The sequence below is a fragment of the Spea bombifrons genome, chromosome 3, assembly GCF_027358695.1.
Source record: "Spea bombifrons isolate aSpeBom1 chromosome 3, aSpeBom1.2.pri, whole genome shotgun sequence".
NCBI classification, from domain to species: Eukaryota; Metazoa; Chordata; class Amphibia; order Anura; family Pelobatidae; genus Spea; species Spea bombifrons.
In genome coordinates, this window is record NC_071089.1 from 5970492 (window position 1) to 5995187 (window position 24696).

The window sequence follows — 24696 nt, forward strand, 5'->3', positions numbered from 1 at the left end:
TTTTTTTCCTTACAGATATAGCAAAAAAAGAGGCATTATTATATATTTTTTTGTGACCCTGAATGCAGAATGTAAATGAATATATACATTGAGTGAGTATACATTCCTTATATAAGAAAAAAGACTTGGTGTAGAAGCTGCAGCTCTGGAACTGCAGCTGCCCTCTTTCGTCTAACGATTTGGCTTAAGGATTCTCGACACTGATTGGCCGCTTGATGCAGCCAATCTGTGGCAGGAAAGTGCTCCTATTGAATACGATGGGAGTGCTTTCTGGAGGCGGGGTTGCTCGCCGATGTTAGCCAATCCGCGCTGGAGCTGACTGGCGGTAAGTATAGCACACGTGACACGATATGTTCGGCTTAACGTGTTTCATGCACAGAAAATAGCTGGGGGTGGGGGAAGGGGCATCTGCAGAATCCCCCCTATGTAATTACAAGGGGGGGCATGTAAATGTAAAGGGCCCCCCCCCTTACAATACCTTGTAATATTCGGATGATATTCAGGGGCTTCTATTGGTTTATATTTGCATTAAGAATTCAGCGTGGCTTCTGATTGGCCGAAAATACCTAAATATTTAAATGGGTGTAGATTTTTTTTACATGGGTATCTTATACCGATTATAACCTTTGACCTTTCTAATATTTGCCTTTATCACAAACGTACGTCTTCCGAGCGACATCTCGTCAGTGCCGCCAAATTCCCGTGACCAAGATAATGCCCAAACGGAGATGTTTTCCTCCATGCGCAACTACGTCCCAAGGAACAAGCAAACATAGGATGTACATGTATAAACACGTCAAACAAATATTCCGTAGACTCAAACCGTACAGAACCTTGGAAATAGAAACGTGGCAGTGAAAGAGTTAAGCCGGCCATGCCGTCGGTTTAATATCAGGGAGCCCCGGGTTCCCGGCGATTTACGGCTCCTGCACATTTAGTAGAAAAGTCCCAGAAAAGCAAACATTGGCAGCTAATCCCGTGTCAGCGGAATCTCCATCGTTGTGGTTTGCGAACGCGTCGCTCGTCGAGCAGGAAGCTTCTGATGGGGAAGAAAAAATAAAATTGTAAAAATATATACAAAAAAATCAGTTAAAACCTTTTCTATGGACATTTTTTATGCGGGTTAATTAGTTTAGATTCTAAGCCTGCAAGCCGAGCTCTCGTTACCTAATGTATATAATAATAATAATATATAAGCAATAATATATATAAACAACAATAATATATATAAATAAACGATAATAATATATATATATATATATATATATATATAAAATATATAATATTTTATATATATATTTTATATATATATAAAATATAATATATATATATATATAACCTACATATATATCTATATATATAAAGGTACATATATATATATATATATATATTTATATATAAATACAATATAATAATATATAAACAATAATATATGTAAATAAAATATAATAAATTCAACAATACTATATATATATATATATATATACAAATAAATGATAATATATATATAAAGAATAGAATTATGTTGCTTGAGCTTTGCAGACCTCTGACTCTTGAGAACAAATAAAATATGCAGGCACAGAAAATGTAGGTTTACGTACAACTCCCATCATGCACAGCTAGCTAAACGATTGGCTGCTATGGGTTGGTTGGTGAGTCTCCAGTTTTAAAATCTGGTTGCCGACAGTCTAGAGACATCGTAAAACATCTCCGTAAAGAAAAGAAGAAAGCCTGGTCTTTTAGCCTTTTGAGGATGATGCGGCAGCCACGGCATTTTTAGACCAAAAATACATGGTTGGGGCCGCGGCTGGATATCAGAGGCCCCCGTGTTACGCTTTTATACTCATGCAGCTGCGTATATCCAGCCACTGGAGCGGCGGTGTTATTATAAATCACTCCCAGGCATTTTTTATGTTTTTATTTTTCTGCTAATTTTGTCCATTAAAATAGCACAAAATGGATGAGAAATCTAGCACAGACGGGGTTAATGTTGTAAATGACTATTGTAGCTGGAAACAGCAGATTTTTTATGGAATAGCTTCACAGAAGTACAGAAGTCTTTTATCACTCCCATCACTCCTGTGTTCCAACGGCCCTTTATCACTCCCATCACTCCTGTGTTCCAATGGCCCTTTATCACTCCCATCACTCCCGTGTTCCAACGGCCCTTTATCACTCCCATCACTCCTGTGTTCCAATGGCCCTTTATCACTCCCATCACTCCTGTGTTCCAATGGCCCTTTATCACTCCCATCACTCCCGTGTTCCAATGGCACGTTGTGTTCGCTGATCCGAGTTTAAGTTTAAAAGGCTAATTGATGGTTAGAAACCTTTTTGTAATTTTGTTACAGCCGGAAATCTCCTTGTTTTCCATGAAAACAGCTGAGTGACCCCAAACAGTATATATATATCCATTTAAAAATTCAGATTCCCGTATTCCCTTTGCAAGCACATGAAATGTATTTAGAAATAAATGTGCGTTAGAGTAACGCGCAGCATTGTGATTTAACCCTTTCAGTGCCTGAAGCGTGAGCCACCCAAAGGCTTCGTAGGGCGCAATGATTCCTTTCCCGGGATTTTTTTTTTACATAATCGAGATAAATTTGAATACGGTCAGGAATGATGTCATAAATGATGCGGGAAAATTTAAACGCGCGCCTCGAAGATTTATTTTTAGGCCTTTGTTGGGGGGGTGGGGGGGTTCCAGAAAGAATCGTTTGTGTACGTTACAATGTTAAAAAAAAATCGTTAAAGGTCAGCACGAGTCGAACGTTCGGAGCGAATTCTATTTACCCAGCAAAGTAAATTCCGGCAGCTCGGAAATCTGCCTCTCCCCGCGTTAACCCTTTACGCACTGGGGGCGTGCGCAGCATTCCACACACCCTGTCCTGCTTGTAAGAACACGCCGAGCGGAACTTTCTTCTGTTTAATGGAATTGTTATGATTTGTTTATTTTGTTTGGGGGGGGGGCAGTATTCTCCGTCCACCCGCTTAACCTGTATTTACCTAGAATGGATGCATAGAAAATCCATAAAAGGGGCCTAGAAAGGATCCATTCAGGGAGTTATTTTAACCTAAGGACCCTCTTATAGACTCATGGATATAAGAAAAAACAATGTAGAGTTGCCGGTGGTCCCGATCATCAAGGGGCTGGCTGGTTGTGAGGACTATCCTGATAAATTCTGGACTGTTGGCTGCTATGCCTCGGCAAGGTGTTGCTAAAATGTGTCAGAGGAGGTGAAAGAAAGTGCGTAGGACAAGAAACTAATGTTGTCCAGGAGCATCCCATAGAAACATAGAATCTGCCGGCAGATCGGCCCCATTCGGCCCCCGTCTAGTTGCCCGTCTCTGCTGTAAAGACTCAAACCTTAATCAGTCGTTGGTCTTGTCTTAGATTCAGGAGCCGTATGTCTATCCCATGCATGTTTAATCCCCTCGCTGTATTACCCTCTACCACTTCTGCTGGGAGGCTGTTCCATTTATCTACCACCCGCTCAGTAAAGTAAACCTCCCTTACATCCCATCTCATCCTCTGACCCTCTCGTTTTAGATGATATCCTCTTGTTCTAACATTTCTCGCAGCGCTTGCAGAAACAGCTCTGTTATTTTTAACCAGCGGAGTAATTCATAGTCTTAGAACGATGCCTTTTTTAGCATCCGTCCTGCCATGTTTACCCCGTTTAGGTAAATCAGCCCCCAGCGCACCGCATCAGGCAGCAGGTATTTGCTGATTGCGTAGAGAATGGAAAAGCAAACAGTCATTTGCCAAAGAAGCAGAAGACGGCAGCAAACATCTCTGCTATTTATAAATCCGGACTCCGGCGTAAAGCGAACTGCGTCGACGCGTCCTGGAAACACCGTCTCTGCCTTTTCATGCAGTGCTGCTCATTTACTAGACAACGGCGAGCGATGGCGTGGATAACCTTTGTAGTTATAGAGAAAAAAATGGATTTTTAGTTATAATGGAAAGACTCCAAGGCTCCTGAATCTAGATAAGTGGAACAGCCTCCCAGCAGAAGTGGTAGAGGGTAATAAAGCGAGGGAATTTAAACATGCATGGGATAGACATACGGCTCCTGAATCTAAGACGAGACCAACGACTGATTACGGTTTGAGTCGTTACAGCAGGAGAAACGGACAAATCATTGAGGGCCGAGTGGGGCAAATCTGTGCACAAATAAATAAGCACAGAGTTCTGGTTGTAGGGACTGTCCCAGCTAATTCATGATTGTTGGTTACTATGAGTTAAAAGCCACCCCCGTGCACGCACACACACTAACCCATTCTTCAGTTACATAAATTAGTAATAATATCACCTAAATGATAAGAAACGGCACGTGAATAGCAGTCGCTGCGGCCCGTGTTGGGATATTGGATATGATGTCACTGCGCGCTGCCGTATGCAAATGAACGTCTCTATTTAAGGATATTTCATTTGCATATGTACGGAAAAAAAAAACAACAGCGAGACCAACAGATTTAAGTTTTGTTCTTGACCTCTGCGTCGACCCGAGGCGCTTCCAAGGGCCCCCCCCCCCGCAAAACGCCTCAACCCCATGCACCCCTGATTAAAGGTGCCAGAGGGGGTACTGCCACCTCTCAGGGCAAGATCTCCACGCCGGGCACAGGTTTGGCCCCAACTACCGTAATAAGGCTTTTTTAGGGGGTCACGGATAATTAGACTGCACGGTGGCCCCCACAAGGGAGATCGGCCCATAGGGACTGGAGAGAATAATGAGAGGTCACCTTCATCAGGCATGGGGGAGAGTCCCGTGATGTGCGTATCGCTAGCCCTTTTAGGGTGTGGGTAGCCCTGGTAACGGGTTTGCTGAAGTGGCCCTGAAGACTTTGCCCGGTCCCTTTAATTTATTTTCTCGCCCCGTTACCCCGATGGCTTCGTTGTTCTTACACATTGTTCCAGGTGAGAGCAAATCTCTACCTGTCGGGACTTGCACACATCTCACAGCGATTATGTATGTGAGACGGGGAGGAAAAAGGCAAACAACGTCTTCCTTATCGCTTTCTATTCTTCGCCCCCGGGGGCCGGTAATAATAGTCGCTCAGGGAAACCCTTGCGCGTTGACCCCGACGAGTGGAAACATTGCTGGCGGGGGGGAAAATTCAGTACCAGCTGCGCAAAGGGTTAATATTCAGGCTTATTGTCCCCGGGCGCTTTGGGTGAAATATTCAGTAATTCAGCAACAAAGGGTTATAAATAACGTACCGGTTCCGTGTTAACCCTTCAGGTGCAGGAGCGATGTGGCCAGAAAAATAAGTCGCAAGGTGTTGGCGGTTGATATAATTAACCTTTTAAACGCCGGAGGAAAGTGCAGTCATAGTACTCTCTCTGTTCTGAAAGGGTTAATATAGTGGATAGCCCTCTGGCACTCGAAGTGTTACACATTGGCTTGTCCAGCCAGGAGGAGGATTGACAATCATAGATCTAGGGGCAAATTGTGGCAGAGTCATCATATGCAAAAAAGACCTCATTACCCATCCGGAGACCCCCCATATAAAAACGGAGCCCCCTCGTCTGACGTTCGCTGTACATTGTATATCGTTACTGTATATTGTGATAGAATGTGTAGATTAGTAACATTGTAGCAAACTGTATGAATCTGTTGCTGTCCTAAAGGGGCACTCCGGCCCCCGTACGGACTTTAATGCATTTTAATGCATAGGATGACTGAGAGGTCCCTTTAAATTTTAATGGCGTCCCCCCAAATCCATGGGGGGGGGATTTTGGTAGAATCACATCTTCTGCTTATTACAAGTCAGCTCCAGCACCGGCTTGGGGAATTCGTGTGATTCTCGCCACTAATTGACTCCTTTCAGCAGCCAATCAAACCGCAGAGAAGTCAGGGATCTGCAGCTTCAGAGCTGAAGCTTCTACCTAATGCCAGACTTTTAAAATAAAAATATATATATAAATATATATATATATAAAAATATATATTCTTCTTTGGAGAGGATTTGCCCCTTCCGCACCCACCAGGTAGATGCCGTCCCCTGCCGTGTGTCACCTCCAAGCTCCAAGCTAGCTTGTGATTTTAAAGGGAGTGCTTCCATGCCACGGATTGGCTGCTTCAAGGAGCCAATCACCTGCAATAATAGTTGGACCAAGGAGCAGGAGGGAAACTGCAGCAGCAGGGCTGCATCTTCTGTGCCAGGCACGTATGGGATAGTTTTTGCCGTATTCTGGATCAGTTCTCAAACTAATATTTTCGGACGCGTTTGTAAGAAATGCTCGCTCTGGGCAGATGTCAGATGACGGTTATTAGTACGAGGTTTGCGGTTTATTAGTTACACGCGTGGTGGGAGGAAGCCGGGGAAAGTCACAGATTTACTGGATTTGCAAACAGCACCGGGGTGATTTATTGGACGCCGCATTCTATTGCTAACTAGAAATCCAGCGTCGGATATCGATAAAGTTCATTGAAAGCGACATTCGGAAACCGCGGCCGGCGTTACAGATTGAAAAAACGTGATTAGCCGCTTGCGAGAAATAATCACTAAAATGTGAGCGCATGAGCGCATCATCGCAATTTGCCTGCATTTGCATCGGCGTCGGTAACATCTGCCCCGGGGTAAGAGGTGATGACGGAAGGAGCGGTTTTTCAGCAAGGTCACGCCGGTTTCACAGTACTTCCACGGACAGCCTGGCAAGGGTTGCATTCAAAGCACAAAGTATTTTCTCTTTTTTTTTTTTTTTTTTTTTTAAAAGAAGATGTAGTGGACACATGGAACATGTTTTCAGCAGAGGTGTTTGGGCTCATGCAGCCAGTAAAGGATTTCTTTTTCAAGTAGCCCTGGGTGAAATCAACAGGGTGGATAAAGCACTTTAATGCATATAAATAAAAATAAATAAAAGATAATAATAATAATAATTAATTAATAATAATACTCTACTATTATGTGTAAAGCGCGGGTAGAGGAGGGTTCGGTGCGCTGCAGCTCTGAAGCTGCAGCTTTTCGCCAGTTAATCTTCTCATTACAGGTACTTAGGTACTCACTGGCTGCTTTAATGCTGTGTGCGGCACCCGGCTGCCCCTTTCAGGATAAAATGGGCCAACAGTCTGTTATCTGCCCTCGTTATCCGGTCCTTTACATCATGTTTATTTTTACCGAAATCGGTGTTTTTTTACCCCCCCCCCCGATTCCTGGAAAACGACATCACGAGGGCCCCGGAAGGAAGATCTCACGATGATGTCATTTATCGCAGGAACATAATGAAAGTGGGCTGCCGGTGGCTATAATAAGATCCCGAGCGGCTGCTACATTCAGTTCCCTGCCCAATATATTCAGCCATATAAAAAGAATTTTACCTTTTTAGCTCAAGAACTCTCCTAACTGGCCTGGATTTCCACGCAAAGTCCCTGTATTTGATGGTCTATCCCCAAGTTTTTATGCCCTGGCACGTTCAGGAAATAGGAATGAAAGCGAAGGAGAAGCGAGTGAATGAATGAGCCGGATTGTAGCAATTGTGATATTAACAGCCTTCCGAGGTGTCTCGAGATAATAGGTATTCTTAAGAGTCGCACCCAACAACACTCATGTACCCCGTTTACCCCCATCTCGGGGGGGGGGATGGGCTAGATTCTCAGGGCCACGCAGTCTGGCGCTGAAGGGGTTAACACAAAACCAAAAAAAAAAAAAAAAAAAAAGATCCCTATTGACCTAGTCAAATACGGAATGATCCGGAACCCGGAGAAGCGGGACTTTGCTTAGGAAAATCACGCGCTTTCCAGGAAGAGGTGCAAATACGTCTCGCGGCAAACAAAACGTGTGGCTGCAGGGCGGCGGATTAACCCTTCGTGAGCCGGAGATTTGAGCAACAAACGAAATAACACGACACAGTGATTTTTACATTTTATATATATATATATATAGTAAAATAATAATAATAATAATAATGTATTATTTTAAATAATAGCGCCATCATGTTCCACAGCGCTGTACAATGATAAGAAGAACCAGATAATACAATGGCAAATAATAATAATGGCACATCATACAAATGAGTACGTTTGATGCCCCCCCAAGACCCTCATTGTAACCATATTCCCAATAAACCTTAAGAACGTTGATTTTTGGTTAATTTGTTGGAAACTGATGACTTTTAACCTTTCGTGTTTTGTGTTGCAGAGCAAATCATGGAGAAAGATCAAGAATATGGTGCACTGGTCCCCCTTCGTTATGTCTTTCAAGAAGAAGTACCCCTGGATCCAGCTGGCAGGGCACGCAGGTACGGGCACCGCAGGGGCATCGGGTCGGAGTTGGTGGAATTTAATAATCAAAGACAAACTTAATGGAGTTCTATAACATTCCGAGTAATTCCAACTCTATACCCCATATTCAGAAAAAAACATATGAGCGGAAGAGGTGGATTCCATCTGAAGAAGAGACCTCTGAGGCTCGGAAAGCTTATGGAACTTTCCATCTTTTTCTGTGTTGGGCCAATGAAAGACTTTCGGTTACGGGTTGATCTTACTGACCGTGCCAAACCTTTGTAAACCTCGAGTGTTTGAGACTTTTATCCAACCATGCCTTGGTCTTTGCGCCCTTCCTCGGCTATTGTAGGCTAGCTCCACCCCCATATAATTAGCCACACCCCTTCAATGAATCCCCTCCTCCCCGGGAAAGGAAGACCTCTGGAGGACCAGCGCTGAAGTGTTCCCAGGTATGCTGGCCAGATAGCGCCCTATTCTCCTCCATCTCCCTCCCAGTCCCGAGCAGAGTCAGAGCAGCGCATGCTTCTCGGTAATCCCAGAATAACTGATAAAGATTCCGATGTTAGGAAAAATAGACACTTTCACCGTACCTAATAAGGAATCTTTTTGGTTATTAACGGGTACGTTCATCATACCAGCCTCCCCTCCCCCCCCCAAACTGGTTTCATGTACATAAAAAAAAATTGGCTAAATTAGAAATATATTGCAGCATTCTATGGCAAATTTGGCTGGATCCTGAGTTTTCCAAAAACTCCAATTATTCCAAAAAAAAATATTGTCAAAAGGGCATTGTAAGAACAGACACTAAAAACACTCCAAAATGAAACTTTTTTTTATTTAATTTTTTTTTTCCATATTTTTCACTTTTTAACCAGGGTGTTAAAGGGACATATATATATATTTTTTTTTATAATAAATGGCCAAATTTCTGTAGAAAACCAAAGAAGATTATGAAAAATGGGTATAGCCGTATTATCCCAATATATATTATCCATGGGTAAAATTCATACCTTTTATATGAAAAAGATGTAAAAGTTACATAAACTTTCAGAACGTTTCTCTTTTTCTCGTGGAAGAAAGAGGGTTCGGAGTTAATTTATCATATATCATTTTTATTATTTTTTTTTATTTTTTTTTTTTTTAGGATGTATCCTGACGTTAGACAACCTGGCCTGCTTTTTATATTTTTTTTCAGCCTGTAGTTGGCAGCAGGCCCTGATTTTTGTGCCCGGTTCTCTACCAACTAGATAGAAACAATTTGTATTTAAAAAAAAAATTACAAATATTTTATTCCATTATTTTTCGTTTAATTAAGTGTTTTTTTTATTATTAGTTCTATTATAACGAAAGTGTTTTTTTTTTGTTTTAACCAATTTTTTTTTTTTTTTTTTTTTTTTTTTTTTAGGAAGCTTTAAGCCCGCGGCTAACGGGAAGATCCTGAAGAAGCACTGTGAGTGTGAGCAGCGGTGCCTGAGTTTGCTGATGAGCGACATCCTGCGGCCGTATGTTCCAGCCTATCACGGGGACGTCCTAAAAGACGGGGAGAAGTACAACCAGATGGACGATCTGCTGTCCGAGTTCGACAGCCCTTGCGTCATGGATTGTAAAATGGGAGTCAGGTACGTGATGCTTAAAATGCAGGAAGGTTATTGGCCGCACACGTGTTTTGCCAGTTTATTCCCTTTTTGTAAGGCTTGTCAATTTACTCAGAGGGTAGTAGATAAGTGGAACATGCTCCAAGCAGAAGCGGTAGAGGCTAATACAGTGAAGTTATTTAAACACGCTAGGCATATGGCTCCTGAGAAATCATGTACATCTGAATTTAAAAGATGTATAAATATATATACACGCTACTGTTCAAAAGTTTGGGGTCACTGAGCTGTTTTCGTGGAAAACAAGGAAATTTCTGTCTGTAACATCATTACAAAAGGGTTTCTAACGATCAATTATCCTTTAAAACTTAAACTTGGAACACAACGTGCCATTGGAACACAGGAGTGATGGGAGTGATAAAGGGCCATTGGAACACAGGAGTGATGGGAGTGATAAAGGGCCATTGGAACACAGGAGTGATGGGAGTGATAAAGGGCCATTGGAACACAGGAGTGATGGGAGTGATAAAGGGCCATTGGAACACAGGAGTGATGGGAGTGATAAAGGGCTTCTGTACGCCTATGAAGAGATTCCATTAAAAAATCAGCCGTTTCCAGCTACAATAGTCATTTATAACATTAACCCCGCCTGCGCTGGATTTCTGATCGATTTCATGTTATTTTAACAGACAAACTGTGATTTTCTTTCAAAAATAGGGACCCCAAACTTATGAATATTAGTGTATATCAGAAAAAAAGTTTTTTTTTAAATATTTTATAGCCATGGATCTCAGTAACACCGTTTATATGTGACTCTATTAGAGATCGTTGATAGCGGCCTCCTCTGATGTCCCCCGTATGTTACTTTTGTCAGCTGTTATATACATCCTAGTAAGGAGCACGGTAACGCCGGCGGTGTGTGGCTGTTTCCGCCATAAAGAGGAAGCTCGATGCCATGTGTGGCCTCTGACAGCTCTATCTACAATCAGTCGCTGACCGACTACTCTGCCCCCAGTATCAGTCCTTCCTTTACTCTCTCCCCCGCCTCCAAAAACGTATATAAATTGGCAGAATGTAAAAAATGCCTGAACAACACCTCAATTTCACACGCAATAGTTAAAACCACGGTCGGTTTAACCTCTCGAGGGCAGATCGGCCCCATTCGGCCCCCGTCTAGTCGCCCGTTTTTCCTGCTGTAAAGACTCAGACCTTAATCAGTCGTTGGTCTCGTCTTAGATTCAGGAGCCGTATGTCTATCCCATGCATGTTTAAATGCCCTCGTTGTATTAGCCTCTACCACTTCTGCTGGGAGGCTGTTCCACTCATCCCCCACCCAGTAAAATTGATGAAACTTTGCTATGAAGCCCGTGAGTCTAGCGTATGCTCAGGTGCGGCACGTCCCGTTGTTTTGTTATTTGGACTTCCAGTGGCCTTGGTCTGCGTTGTGTCTGTCCTGTGGCTCCATTAAACATGTGTTGTTCGTGTCAAGCTGTGTATCTCCGAGCGCTCTCTTCCTGTTTGGCTTCGGCAAACTCTTTCCATATTTAACTCCGGTTCCGCAGACCCTATTGTTATTCGCTAAATACATCTCTGTATATTTTTTTTCCACCGTCAACAAACTTTCAAATCAAAGAATCGGAATAAAAAAAAAAAATCTTAAAATATAATAACTATGAAAAATATAATGGCCCACCCTGCCCTTCCTTAATACCCCCTGCTAAGGTCACGACCTTGAAACCTTTAACAAATAGAGAATAAATATGGCCTGGAATAGAAGGTTGACTTTTCCCAAATCATACATTTCACATTAAAATACCCTAAATAAACCCATATAACGGTGTTCATACATTAAAATAACTTATATATTTGTATTAAATCCCACTTTATCTGTTTACCACGGAGCAGCCATCTAAGCTTCTGCACGATTATTCCTCCCCATTAGGTTTCCCCTCTCCGCTTCTGTTAAGCTGCTGACTGTTGTTGATTGGTTTTGGGCAGCCGTCTCAAAGTGAGGACAGGCACAGATAATTAGTTATTTTGTTACATTACCTGATATATCTCCCAGGTGCTACGGCATAGAGGTCCTCTGCTGTGGGTTCCACAAGGTATCAGAAGACGTTACATTGTAACATCTCTCTAAAACGCGACGACCTTCGATTAACTTTCATAAACTCCACAAAACTGAACAAAAAAACCTTTCCCCCCCATAAATACAGAACATACTTAGAAGAAGAGCTGACCAAGGCCAGGAAGAAGCCCAGCCTCAGGAAGGATATGTATCTGAAGATGATCGACGTCGATCCTAATGCCCCAACGGAGGAGGAGAACCAGCAGCGGGCGGTCACCAAGCCGCGCTACATGACATGGAGGGAGACCATCAGCTCCACCGCCACGCTGGGCTTCAGGATAGAGGGCATTAAGGTAAACCTTGTAGCATTAAGTATCAACCCTGGTGCCACCAAACCCTGAAGGTCCTATCTGACCCATCAACCTCCACGGTGCCTATATGTATTAATCCGTCGATCCGCCGTGTATGAGTCTGTTGTGTTAACACATTGTGGAGTCATCCATCCTTGTCACACTGTTTCTAAACATTCTCTTATAAAAGTTTGGCCGAACTGGTTAGTTCCGTGTAGACTTGACAAGGAACGGATGTGACCCGTTGGATAGGGATGATTGGAGAATAGATTCTAAATTCTGGGCTACTTTAACGTCCAGTGATGAGCCGACGCGACCCGTTGAGTATGGGATCATCAGGCTGAGCGTCGACTCCACTGCCGGTGGGGTGGAAATTAGGAACATGGAGAGCTGGAGGTCTTCCTAAAATAGTATGGTTTTATTCAAGAAAAAAACAAAATGCTCTAATATATATATATATATGTTACTCATCGTCACATCTGTTATTAATGTAGCCAGCTGGCGAGCCTCAGGAAGGATGCTTCATGCGCAGACGGTAGCTTGCAGAAGCAGCTCTTCAGGATGTGTGTCGTCTCCACTGCCTGCGCTCAGATTTAGATCTTGAGGAAGTTACGGCATTCATTAGTTTTTTGACATAATTGCTGTTGATCCGTTTAACAGATGTCGGAGGAATTTGGGGGAAAATGAATCGGGACAGAAAACAATAAGGGGCTGGATAGGAGGTTAAAGTCACGATGAAGGATTCACCCGATTCTACGATTCTAATTTCTATCTGTAGTTACTGGACTTCTGTCTAATTTAACCCCTCCCCCAGCGGCCTCTGCTGAAGGCAGGGAGCATTCGTCGGTACACTTTTCGCACATGCTCAGTAGCGCTCCCTGAATAGACCCCCCCAACCACAGCGTTGACTGGGTGCAAGAGCTGACACATGAGGGGCTTGTGCTGGACCCCCCCCCCATGCATTTGTAAAGGGGCTCAATGGAAATTTTAAGGGACCTCTCGGCTTTCACATTCATAAAAGTGCATTTGATTGTAAGCTCCTTTGAGCTCCTTTTTTGTCCAAATTGTAATGCACTACTTGTTATGTCCTGCTTACCCATTGTACAGCGCTGCGGAATATGACGGCGCTATATAAAACAATAAATAAAAATCAGATGATGGCAGGAGTGCTCCTTTAGGCTACTTGGGCTAACATTTTATGCCAAAGGACCCTATTGCCTTAAATCTGTCTTTTTTATACCAAACCTGGAGATAAATTAGCCTTCTAACCGGTGAATATTTATTAAAAGTCCTCCTTTCGTTGTCTTGGTGTAGACATTCTAGAGAGTTCGAGAGATCAAAAAAATTAGGGTCATAAATCTCCCCCCCTTAACCCCTTAATGACAAAATGCATTGTTTTCAATGGGGTTTGGGACCGCCCATTGTCCTTAAGGGGTTAAGCTTATTGTGTAGGACTTTCAAGAATCTTAGGTTGCCAGTGGGTTTAACCCTTTAAGTACCAGCCGTGCTGGCATATAAAATAAATTGTATAAGCGGCCTATTCCTGTAATGTCACATACGTGGAGCGACAGAGGGACCGGAGGGACTTGGCATCTGCTCCGGGAGGGTTTGGCAGAGTTCTGGAATTTATATAGTCTATACATAGAGCCCGGCGCGTTCGGTGCCAGGAGAACATGGCAGGATTTCATAACTGAAAAAAAAAAATAAAGAAATACTTCGTTTTGCGCTTCTTGCCAAAACCGTAAATGTCAGTTCTGGCAGATGGGCTTTTACTTCTCTAAAAAATGTTATATATTTAGGCTGCTGACCTTTAACGACACTCTTATTGTGTGACCGGGCTCTGTGGGGTGAATTTAGGTTATATTTAATAATATGGAAGTCCGTATTTAGTTTTGAAGGGGGAACTGACACATACTCAAATGAAACCAAAATTAAAATTAAATCCAGTTATTGGGTTATCCTTATTGTTATTAAATATGTTGTTTTTAAAGTAACAGCCGTGTCAGATGTTAGTGCGGTAAGGTAATATATATATATATATTGTCAAAAGTTTGGGGTCACTCAGCTATTTTCATGGAAAATTTCTGTAAAGTAATTGCAAAAAGGTTTCTAACCATCAATTAGCCTTTTAACCTTAAACTTGGATCAGCGAACACAACGTGCCATTGGAACACAGGAGTGATGGGAGTGATAAAGGGCCATTGGAACACAGTAGTGATGGGAGTGATAAAGGGCCATTGGAACACAGGAGTGATGGGAGTGATAAAGGGCCATTGGAACACGGGAGTGATGGGAGTGATAAAGGGCCATTGGAACCCAGGAGTGATGGGAGTGATGAAGGGCCATTGGAACACAGGAGTGATGGGAGTGATAAAGGGCCAGTGGAACACAGGAGTGATGGGAGTGATACAGGGCCATTGGAACACAGGAGTGATGGGAGTGATACAGGGCCATTGGAACACAGGAGTGATGGGAGTGATACAGGGCCATTGGAACACAGGAGTGATGGGAGTGATAAAGGGCCTCTGCATGTCACAGACCTCCATAGTGTGAAAGCTGTTCCATTCAGCTTTTTCCCCTCGCCTGATTTCTGATATAAAGTCTTTTTTTTCCAGTTAATGTTGTTTTAAGGCGTTGTGGATGGTCTCAGTGTTTTCTTCGCTTTAGGTTACTGGGAATGTAAATCCATCTCCATGGGCGGCCAAGATCAAATCACATCAGTCATTTTCTTCCCGATGGCTCGTTATGATGAATGCCCCACTGAGGGGGATAAATACAAAAATGGAGAACAAATACAGGAGAAAAATGCCTAAGTACGGCACAGCGAAATTTCAGCTCCTGAGCAAAATTTCCCATGAAAAAAATAAAAACATCGCCATTTCTATAAAAATGTTTAAAAACATATCGAAATAATTAAAATAATTCATGTTTTTGGGATTGCGTTTCAGTCCAGAGTGGGACTTATTAGTGCTTTATGTTTGTGTGATTTAGGAATTATTAGCTATTATTATATTATATATTATTATCTGTTTGCTAATGTGGGGAATCTTGGGACAGTTTTTTTAGTTTTTGCTATTTCTATTGTAAATTTGTATTTCGTCTGGGAGATCAGTGCACATACCCAGCATTGCATACTTCCCTATTGTCCCTGTTTAGGAAGGGCAGTCCCTCGGCATAGAGTCAGTAGCGGTAGGCGGGGAGTGGGCGGGGAGTGGGCTTGACTAATATCTGCTGCCCCGCCCAGTGATGCTAACCCCAAATTCTAGGGAACATGGCTAATTTTTACTTATTTTTACTTTAAATCAAGCCACTGGATAAAGCAATTAAGTTTATTATTTATATTGCTTGGATTTATAGCTCTAATTAAAATCTGTATTTTTGGTACATTTAAATGTTTTAGCTAATTTTCCATTTTTTTCTTACGTTGAGTTTTTTTTGTTATATTTTCACCCAGAAGGAGGACGGCACCGTGAACAGAGACTTTAAAAAGACCAAGACTCGGGAACAAGTAAAGGAGGCTTTCAGAGGCTTCGCCAAGGGAAACCAAATCATTCTGGTAGGTTTCACTGATTTTCAGGCAATATTATATATTATAATTAGTTGGTTAGAGATTAGTTACATTTAAATTAGACAGAACCCTGAACAAGATCCAGTAATAAGGCCGAGCTGTTTACGTGGGAACGGCGTTAGACGTGACGATCAAACAGGAACATTTATTCTAAAAATACACATAATTAAAAAGTAAACAATATTAATCAAATACTTTAGCTACATTTATAGCGTAAACAGCTAATATGTAAACACCTCTATCCAGTGCCGGAAAAGTAAATATTTGAATTTACACTGAACTTTTCCGGGGACAGAGAAAAGATTTTTTTCCCTCTGTACAGTCTGCTTCGCATTACATCTGGGCCCCCGGGACATACTTTGAATCCCACCCACTACATACTCCTTTTCCTGCCTAATGGGGTACTCTCTGCACAGTAAACACAGGTAGCCACACCTTCCCAATGTAGCTCCACCCATGAGGAGCAGCAGGGGGAGAACTCTTAAGCACTAGATGTAAGTCGAAGTCTCTGGTTTGGTACCCACAACCTGTTCCTCCCCAAGGAAGCCACAGCACCCCATATATTTTAGATTTTTTTTGGCAGACTGCCAATGCTTCTTAAGAATAAGAATTAATCTATAAAAGGGCAGGTGATGTCACACTGTGATGCGAAGACTTTTGTCATTTTTGTTTGTTTGTTCACACTATAAAATGTATTAAATAGTTAACAACACTAACCTTATGCCTACGACTAAATACCTTGCACTATAATTGTGCCTCTTTTACATCGTTCTTTAGTATGTGACTTATTAACATTTATACGGCATTTCTTTTCTGTGCCTTTTCAGAAATCTTACCTCAGCCGTCTAGAGGAGATACGCGGCATGCTGGAGAAATCCCCTTTCTTCGTTAGCCACGAGGTAAAGAGCTTTATTTACGAATATTATGCAAAATCTCCAAAAAGAAATGTTTTCCTTAGAAATAAACCCGGTGTTTAAGACTAGAACTAAACTTTACGGTAAATGAGAATAGTAAAGCTGCAGATCGTTTAACCGTAACCAATAGAATTGTTAATTAAATGGATCATAGAATATCCCACACAGCCCGATAATAAATATGCTTTCTTACCGTTAAATGATTTTTTAAAAATAAATAAAATTATTACAATAAAAAAAAAAAAAATCCCTTCCTATAACCTCCCCCTCCGTAGGGGCAGGTCACTGGGCATGCATGCCTGCAGGGGTCTCATTAGACCCCCTGGAACTCTCATCTCACGTGGGCCAGTGCTGCTCGATGGGGAGCATACTGCGCATGCAGGTAGATGTCTTGCAGGCCAAGGAGCTGGGGGGGGCTCATATGCAACGCAAACGCATATGTTTTTAGTGTTTTTTGTGAAATTTTGACAGCGCTCCTTTAAGGGATTACAATTATTGGCCACTAGGAAAAAATACAACATCAGACCCAGTATAACTCCTAACGGTCCAGTTTTTTGCAGGGCAGTCCTGATTTTCAGAGATCCTTTGCTGTCCTGGGTAGCTGCCCCACTGTCCTGCCTTTTTGGGGACCTTGGGCTGATTGTGGGGATCATTTACTCTCCCCTGACTGAGCGTCACAAAGTGGCTGTTTAGGTATATGGCGGGCTGGTGGTCATGCCTCACCCCCGCTGTGGCCACCACTTCCTACTACTGGTAGCCATGTTCCGTGAGGACTGGAACCCAAATGCAGAGACCGGACTAGAACTAGGACCACAGAACCAGATCCAAGTAACACCGGAACCAGAGCCAGGGCCAGAGGCAAGAGTAGAAGAACAAGCCGGGTCAAAGATCTGTTCAGTGTTGTAACTCTTATCTTTCCAGCCATCTTCAGAAGATCTTTTATCATTTTTGTGATGTCATTGTTGCAATTTTTCACCGGGAGGATGGATAAAAACCTTTTTATCAGTCGAGGTCCGGCCGTTTACTACAAGAGCAACAACAGAGTGCGAGAGGCTCAGAGGAAGCAGCTCGTAACTTCTACACTACAGGCTGCTTTCTCAAACGTTTTTTTTTTAATAAAACGGCATTTCATCTTCATTATGGATCTCAACATTCGGCCTCAGCGGCGGACGCTTAACCTGATTGCCTAAAGGGCAGAGGTTGTGGAAGGGGCACACGGTGGAAATGCGGCTTGGTTCCTCCACCGCGGCCGAGCCGTTCCCCTCCTGCGCATTGTTCTGTCTTTTCCGGCACTCGGGGGGTTTGCTTGTTCGGGGAGTAAGGAGCGACGTGACCGATGTGGAATGCGATGATATCAGGGTCTTAATATTCACCGACTACTGGTCTTAAAAATCAGGAAGAGACTGCGTAGCAACAACACAACAACAAACATTGTTTAAGCCGCAGAAAATGAAAATCCTCTCCTTAGCCTGATATTTATTTACATTTACGGCAAGATGAATGTTTTCCGTGGGTTTTCACATATTTACCAAGCTTTCCCACACTAGCATTAGGTCGCTCGTCTAAATCATAGACCCGGATACGGGGGGCATCTGCATTCGGCATCTACTATAGCAGGGGCGTCCAACCTGCGGCCCTCCAGCTGCTGTCGGACTTTTTCTGATTACGCTGCCCAAGTGAAGCGTCTCCTCCCATTTGGCCCCCTTGGTTAACTCATTTGGCGAGCCACTACGTCGAATCTTCACGATGGGCTATTAAAGGGTTAAAGTCTCAGGGTCCGCTCATTTAGAAAGCTCCCGGGTATGGTCCTTGTCTCTACTCCACCCAGAACGACCTGCCTAAAACATTCGCGGGGGAGCTGTCGCTTTAAATGTCTCCTTCCGGAGCACGGACGGCCTGTTTGCTTATTTTATGCGGATGGAGCAAAAATAAATATTGTGGGATGTGACTCCAGATCGCATTTACACGGATTTCACCAAAACAAAACTTTATGATAATCAGCTGGAAATAATACGCTGCGTATTTTGGTTTTTAAAACATTTATAAAACCGATTTTTAAGAAATTTTAAGAATAGATTTTATTGCATCTTCAGGCCAATTCTGTTAGTTTGCTTACAAAGTGCTTTGAGTCCCACCTGGAGAAAATGCGCAGGATAAATACCTATTATTATTATTATTATTATTATTATTATTATTATATGCCTTTTTTTATAGTTTTGTTGAATGTAAACTACATTTCAAAAGTTTGGTTTTCAAAGAAAAGCTAATTTTGTCCATTAAAATAACATGAAATGGATGAGAAATCCAGCGCAGACGGGGTTAATGTGGTAAATGACTATTGTAGCTGGAAACGGCTACATAATGGAATCTCATCATAGGCGTACAGAGGCCCTTTATCACTCCCATCACTCCTGTGTGCCAATGGCCCTTTATCACTCCCATCACTCCTGTGTTCCAATGGCCCTTTATCACTCCCATCACTCCTGTGTTCCAATGGCCCTTTATCACTCCCATCACTCCTGTGTTCCAATGGCCCTTTATCACTCCCATCACTCCTGTGTTCCAATGGCCCTTTATCACTCCCATCACTCCTGTGTTCCAATGGCCCTTTATCACTCCCATCACCCCTGTGTTCCAATGGCCCTTTATCACTCCCATCACTCCTGTGTTCCAATGGCCCTTTATCACTCCCATCACTCCTGTGTTCCAATGGCCCTTTATCACTCCCATCACTCCTGTGTTCCAATGGCACGTTGTGTTCCCTGATCTAAGTTTAAGGTTAAAAGGATAATTGATGGTTAGAAACCCTTTTGTAATTATGTTACAGTTAGAAAGTTCCTCGTTTTCCAGGAAAACCGTTGAGTGACTCCAAACTTTTGAACGTTCCCGTTAGTTGTATTAATTTATTCCTGGAGGTCTGACTTTATAAGCTGACATATTTGATGGAATTGATGTCTCCTGATCCTTCTAATGACTTCCTTAGCAGATAACAAAAGGTGTTATTATCCCTTCAGAAACCATAAAGCCCCCCCCCTCCCCCCCATATACTGAAAGAACATAAGATGCAGGAAACGTGCCGGGTACATTAGCTTTAGGGCTAAAAACAAAAAATCCAGGATTATTGTGCACAGGGGTTTTATGTCTCTTCACTCGCATATTCTGGAAGAATTTATTGAGTTATGCTTTAAAAGCCTGCTTCTTATATAATAATATTTCACATTTTTTATTTTTGGGAGGGGGATTATCAAAAATGTTTTTTTTTTTTTAGTATAGAAAATTAGATCCTGTTTTTCGAGTTAATGACGATGACAAAAAAATGGGTATTTCCATCAAGCTCATCTCTTTCTATATCGCCCCCTTAGTAAGATTTGAAAATTAGATACGGAAGTAAAAAAAAATAGGGACAGAATTTCTTTATTTTTAACAAAGAAAAAAACAGACTTCGGAAAACCGGGATGCCTGTGCTGGCCAAACTTCCCGTTGTGTTGTATAGAAGCGCGCCCGCCCCATCTATATTGTAGCCGGTATCTGTAATAATCCTCGCTGCCTTCTTGCAGGTGATCGGGAGCTCCCTGCTTTTTATCCACGATAAGAAGGATCAGGCCAAGGTGTGGATGATCGACTTCGGGAAAACCACCCCGCTGCCCGAGGGCGACGTCCTCAACCACAGGGTGTCCTGGGTGGAAGGGAACCGAGAAGACGGATACCTCTTTGGACTCGATAACTTAATAGACATCCTTTCCGAGATGGCAGAGGAAGAGGAAGTTCCTTAGAAGCCCGGTTTGATCTCCCGCGTTCCGGAGACCGGCGCTCGAGAGAATGCACTACAAAGCCCTGGCCCTCATTCCGCGGGATGGACGGCGATCTGTAGCGATACCTTGCAGCCCCCGCAGACGGCTCATCCATACGATCTCTGCGGTTTTAGGATTTGTAAATAGTTTTATTCGCCAGAACAAAGTGACTTTTTAGGACTCGCTCAGACCGCTCGCTGAGTCTCGCTTTCCAGCGTCTCCAAACCTCCCCAGTCTGCGTTTTTAGTCTTTATTTCCACTTTTTCTATGCATTTGGATCGTTTTCTTATTTTTAACTCATTTAGCGTCCGAACGGGTTGAAAGCGTAGCATATTAGAACAGTGTGGGCGGCTTATTTAGATTGCAAGCTTCCTGGCTTAGTATGAGAGGTAGTGCCCTGGAGATAGAGAGTCACTGAGCATTATGGGAGTTGCAGTCCCGGTATATGTCTGTAGGAACGTAGACAGTCGTAGACTACTAACTTTGTATTCATGTTTATGACTTTGGCCAGCATTGTTTGCATTAGACTGGTCCAGACTGGCAAACTGGCCCCGGTGGGCCAATTCCCAGTTAACCCTTCCAAGTACCTGGGACGCAGATCTTGCCCTTTGCTATGCGTGTAAATGTATAGCGTGCGGCCCCGATCCGGCCCTGTCTTAGGCTTTGAAAGCTCACTGTATTTAAAATCCTTAAATAAATGTTAAGTACGTCGTTAATGTCTCGTTAGTGACGTTCAGGGTTGGATTTCCCATAAGGCAAATTAATCAGAGAAGTTTAAGAATCTTTTGTTTTAAAGAGTGCTAGAACAAGGCGGCGTGATGCAAAGTTACAAAATGGAAATCTGATGAGTAAAAAAAAAAAAAGTACTTTACAGGTAGTAGTTACTTGGAATGGCCTTTTGGCGGGGGAAGTCGGTGAAAGAAAACAACAAAAAAATGGAAATGGAAAAAGAAATAGCGAGTCTTAAAACGGGGCAATTTGGCGTTTATCTCCCATTACAATCTATCATTTCACCTGTGTGAGGTGACTGCCACCTAGTGGCAAGAAGACTCACTTACAACCGGCTGTAGAATCCAGGTGTGTCAATCATGTTTGTATATTCTAGAGTGGGTGTGGCTAATAGGCACACCCCTTTCCATCCCCGCCATATTAACCGCCATTATCCAATAACCTATTTGATACAGGCATGATGTAAATAAGATTTTTCTTTAATATTTTGGGCTTTTCAGAGCGCAGGGGCCGTGTTGCTCTTCTGCATGAGTTTGTGTTTTTGCAGTGAATTTTAGCTCCCGATCTATTTTATTTTACATTATTTTTCCCCCCCTTATTTTATGTTATTCTGGTAATTCTGTTTTTTTCTAAAGCATTCCATTTACATAAATACCTGAAAGTGCCTCCTTCTTACAAGTGGAATGCATAGTTTTTTATTTGATATTTATTTCAGTTTTTTTATTACATAGGACACTAACTGCATGGCAAACTTTTTTATGTATTTTTCTTTTTTAATAATATTGCTTTAACCTTTTGCACGCCAGGGGAGGTTCAGCCACGTCTGTACGCCCCCCCCCGTGGAGTTCAAAGTGTTCTTTACGTGTTAATGGCTGTCCCGTTGCTTTTACCCTCGTACCCTGCAGCTTATACAAGCGCGTCTTACTTAATAAACCTTTGCTGTGAACATCGCCTGGTAAGTGCTTGAGTGTGAAAAAAATATATGTACCTATAGGGTGGCAAAAATAATGTCATCAAACACCATGTCTCGCTACTTTGTTTCTTAAATAAAGACGTTCAATAATGGTGGTTTTATGGTGACTGAGTGTTGTTACAAATACATTTTTTTTATTAAAATGGGAGAATTGATATATATATATATATATACACACACACACACACAAACTATATGGACAAAAGTATTGGGACACCTGACCGTTATACCAACAGGGACTTTGATGACATCACATTCTAAATACACAGACATTAATATGAAGTTGGTCCCCCCTTTGCAGCTATAACGGTTTCCACTCTTCTGGGAAGGATTTTCACAAGATTTTGGGGAGTTTCTGTGGGAATTTCTGCCCGTTCATCCAGTAGAGCGTTTGTGAGGTCAGACACTGATGTCAGACGAGACGCCCGGCTCGCAATCTCCGTTCCAGTTCTTCTTGCCGAGGGTGTTCAATGGGGTTGAGGTCAGGTATGGCGCATGTTGTAGGCCAGGCCTGAGCGGCAAGTCCAGCATCCCCCCACCTCTGCAAAACTGAGGGGCAGATCTCCCCTCTTGAATGATGAAGCCCAGCCAATGCCCGCTGTTCAATGTGCCGGGTCACAAAGAAAGATCTTTGCCATATACTGGAGCTCTGCAGTGGTGATGATGATGATGGCCGTGGAGAGGAAGGCTGAGGGTGCTGCCCTGAGTGAAGGTCTAGCCCAGCACCCGAGGTAAATACGCCACCAGTCCTAACTATTACCCTACACCTCTCTCTTGTAAACATACTTGGGAACTCTTCGGGTTTGACCAGGAGAACTCCGGGAGAAGCACTGGTTCTCTGGGTCAACACCAGAATCCTTGGGGTCGCAGGAGCGGGGTCTTGACACTCCACCACTCCCCGCCCATTTCCCTTTAAATGGGGGTGTTTCCCGCGATGTCAGCAGGAACGCCCACTGACATCAGTGGGAATTATTAGTCAATAATGAAATGACTTCTCTGCTTTGCCCGTCTAGTACTTCAGGGGCAGGCTGCACAATGGCGGCTATAGCTTGCTGAGGAATTTGCAGTGTTTTGTGCAGTTTACAAATCCAGTTTATCATTTACTGCGGGCCCCGTGTTTAGATTCCTCATCATCATGTCTTCCCATGCGGGACGTGGCCAGGACTTCCCACTGATGTTAGCGGGCGGTCCCGCGATGCCGGTGGGCGCTCCCACGGATGTCAGTGGGCGGTCTCGCTGACGCTAATGGGAGTTCCCGCTGACATCAGGGACGTTCCCGCTGACGTCTTATAAAAAACCTTGTCCTATAATCGAGCAAATACGGTCATTTAAAATTTTTTTTTTTTTGGAACAAATAATAACAAAACCCCAAAAACATAATCCCAAAGTAACCACTCCGCAAAGTGAAATGGATTTACGTCCTTTGCCTCTGAGTCTCCATTTCTGCAAAGTGATCAATGACATACTGTGCCAGAAACAGACAGTGGTACAGCATAACTTCTATCACTATGTACTGAGCCAGACATTAACAGTGTACAGCATAACACCCATTACCTTTTACTGTGCCAGACACAGACAGTGGTACAGCATAACTTCTATCACTATGTACTGAGCCAGACATTAACAGTGTACAGCATAACACCCATTACCTTTTACTGAGCCAGACACTGACAGTGGTACAGCATAACACTCATCACTATATACAGATCCAGACATTGACCTGGTACAGTATAACTCCCAATGTCCACCATGAACCATATCTGTGCCTGTCTCTGTTTGTGTGACTGTGGGTATCAGTGTACAGGGTTAAAGCATTTGTGTGTCAGTATAGAGTGTCAAAAAATGTGTGTGTTGGTGATAATGTACAAGTTAAACATTGTATTGCCCCTAGGGTTTCTGGTGTAATAATAAGGAAACGTTTAGCTTGCCATTCACACGCAAGCAGAAGCGATACTTAGAGGTGCCGCATCCTATACATTTTATGGGCAGGAGATTGAATGTTTCCTTAAGTAGCTGTCTGTTTCAGGCACTCCAGAAAAGTTTCTTAAATTTAGTTTGATGCCACAGCCACCAGGTGGCAGCATTTGCTCTCATTTTAACATTTAGCATTTTATTGGACACCAAAATTACCAATTATATGATAAATGATCATATATAAAAGATATTAGTTAAAATTAGAGGCAGGCACGGGCGTGGATCACAGTGGACATTTTTTTATGAGACTGGGTGAAGGAAACTATCGTTTTTGTTTTTTTTTGGTTTTTTAAACATATCTCTCCATCATCTCTCCCATTTCTCATTATCTCTCCCCTTTTCCCAAATCCTTAATTCTACATAATAATCCTATGTAATAGTGTAATACAGATAATATATATATATAAATATATATAAATATCTATATATATATATATATATATAGATATAGATATAGATAGATAGATAGACAGACAGACAGACAGACAGACAGATAGATAGATAGA

The 24696-nt window shown here is 42.7% G+C and overlaps 1 protein-coding gene across 1 annotated transcript in view; it reads left to right on the plus strand.

The window, feature by feature from the left end:
• ITPKB (inositol-trisphosphate 3-kinase B) overlaps nt 1–20577 on the plus strand; it is a 44360-nt gene extending 23783 nt beyond the window's left edge. Inside the window, exons 3-8 of the mRNA XM_053459431.1 lie at nt 8146–8245; nt 9637–9850; nt 12040–12244; nt 15696–15797; nt 16637–16708; nt 20281–20577. Of these exons, the coding sequence (XP_053315406.1) occupies nt 8146–8245; nt 9637–9850; nt 12040–12244; nt 15696–15797; nt 16637–16708; nt 20281–20496 (909 nt within the window). The 3' untranslated portion in view covers nt 20497–20577. The remainder of the gene's footprint in view (nt 1–8145; nt 8246–9636; nt 9851–12039; nt 12245–15695; nt 15798–16636; nt 16709–20280) is intronic.
• The last annotated feature ends 4119 nt before the right edge of the window (nt 20578–24696 follow it).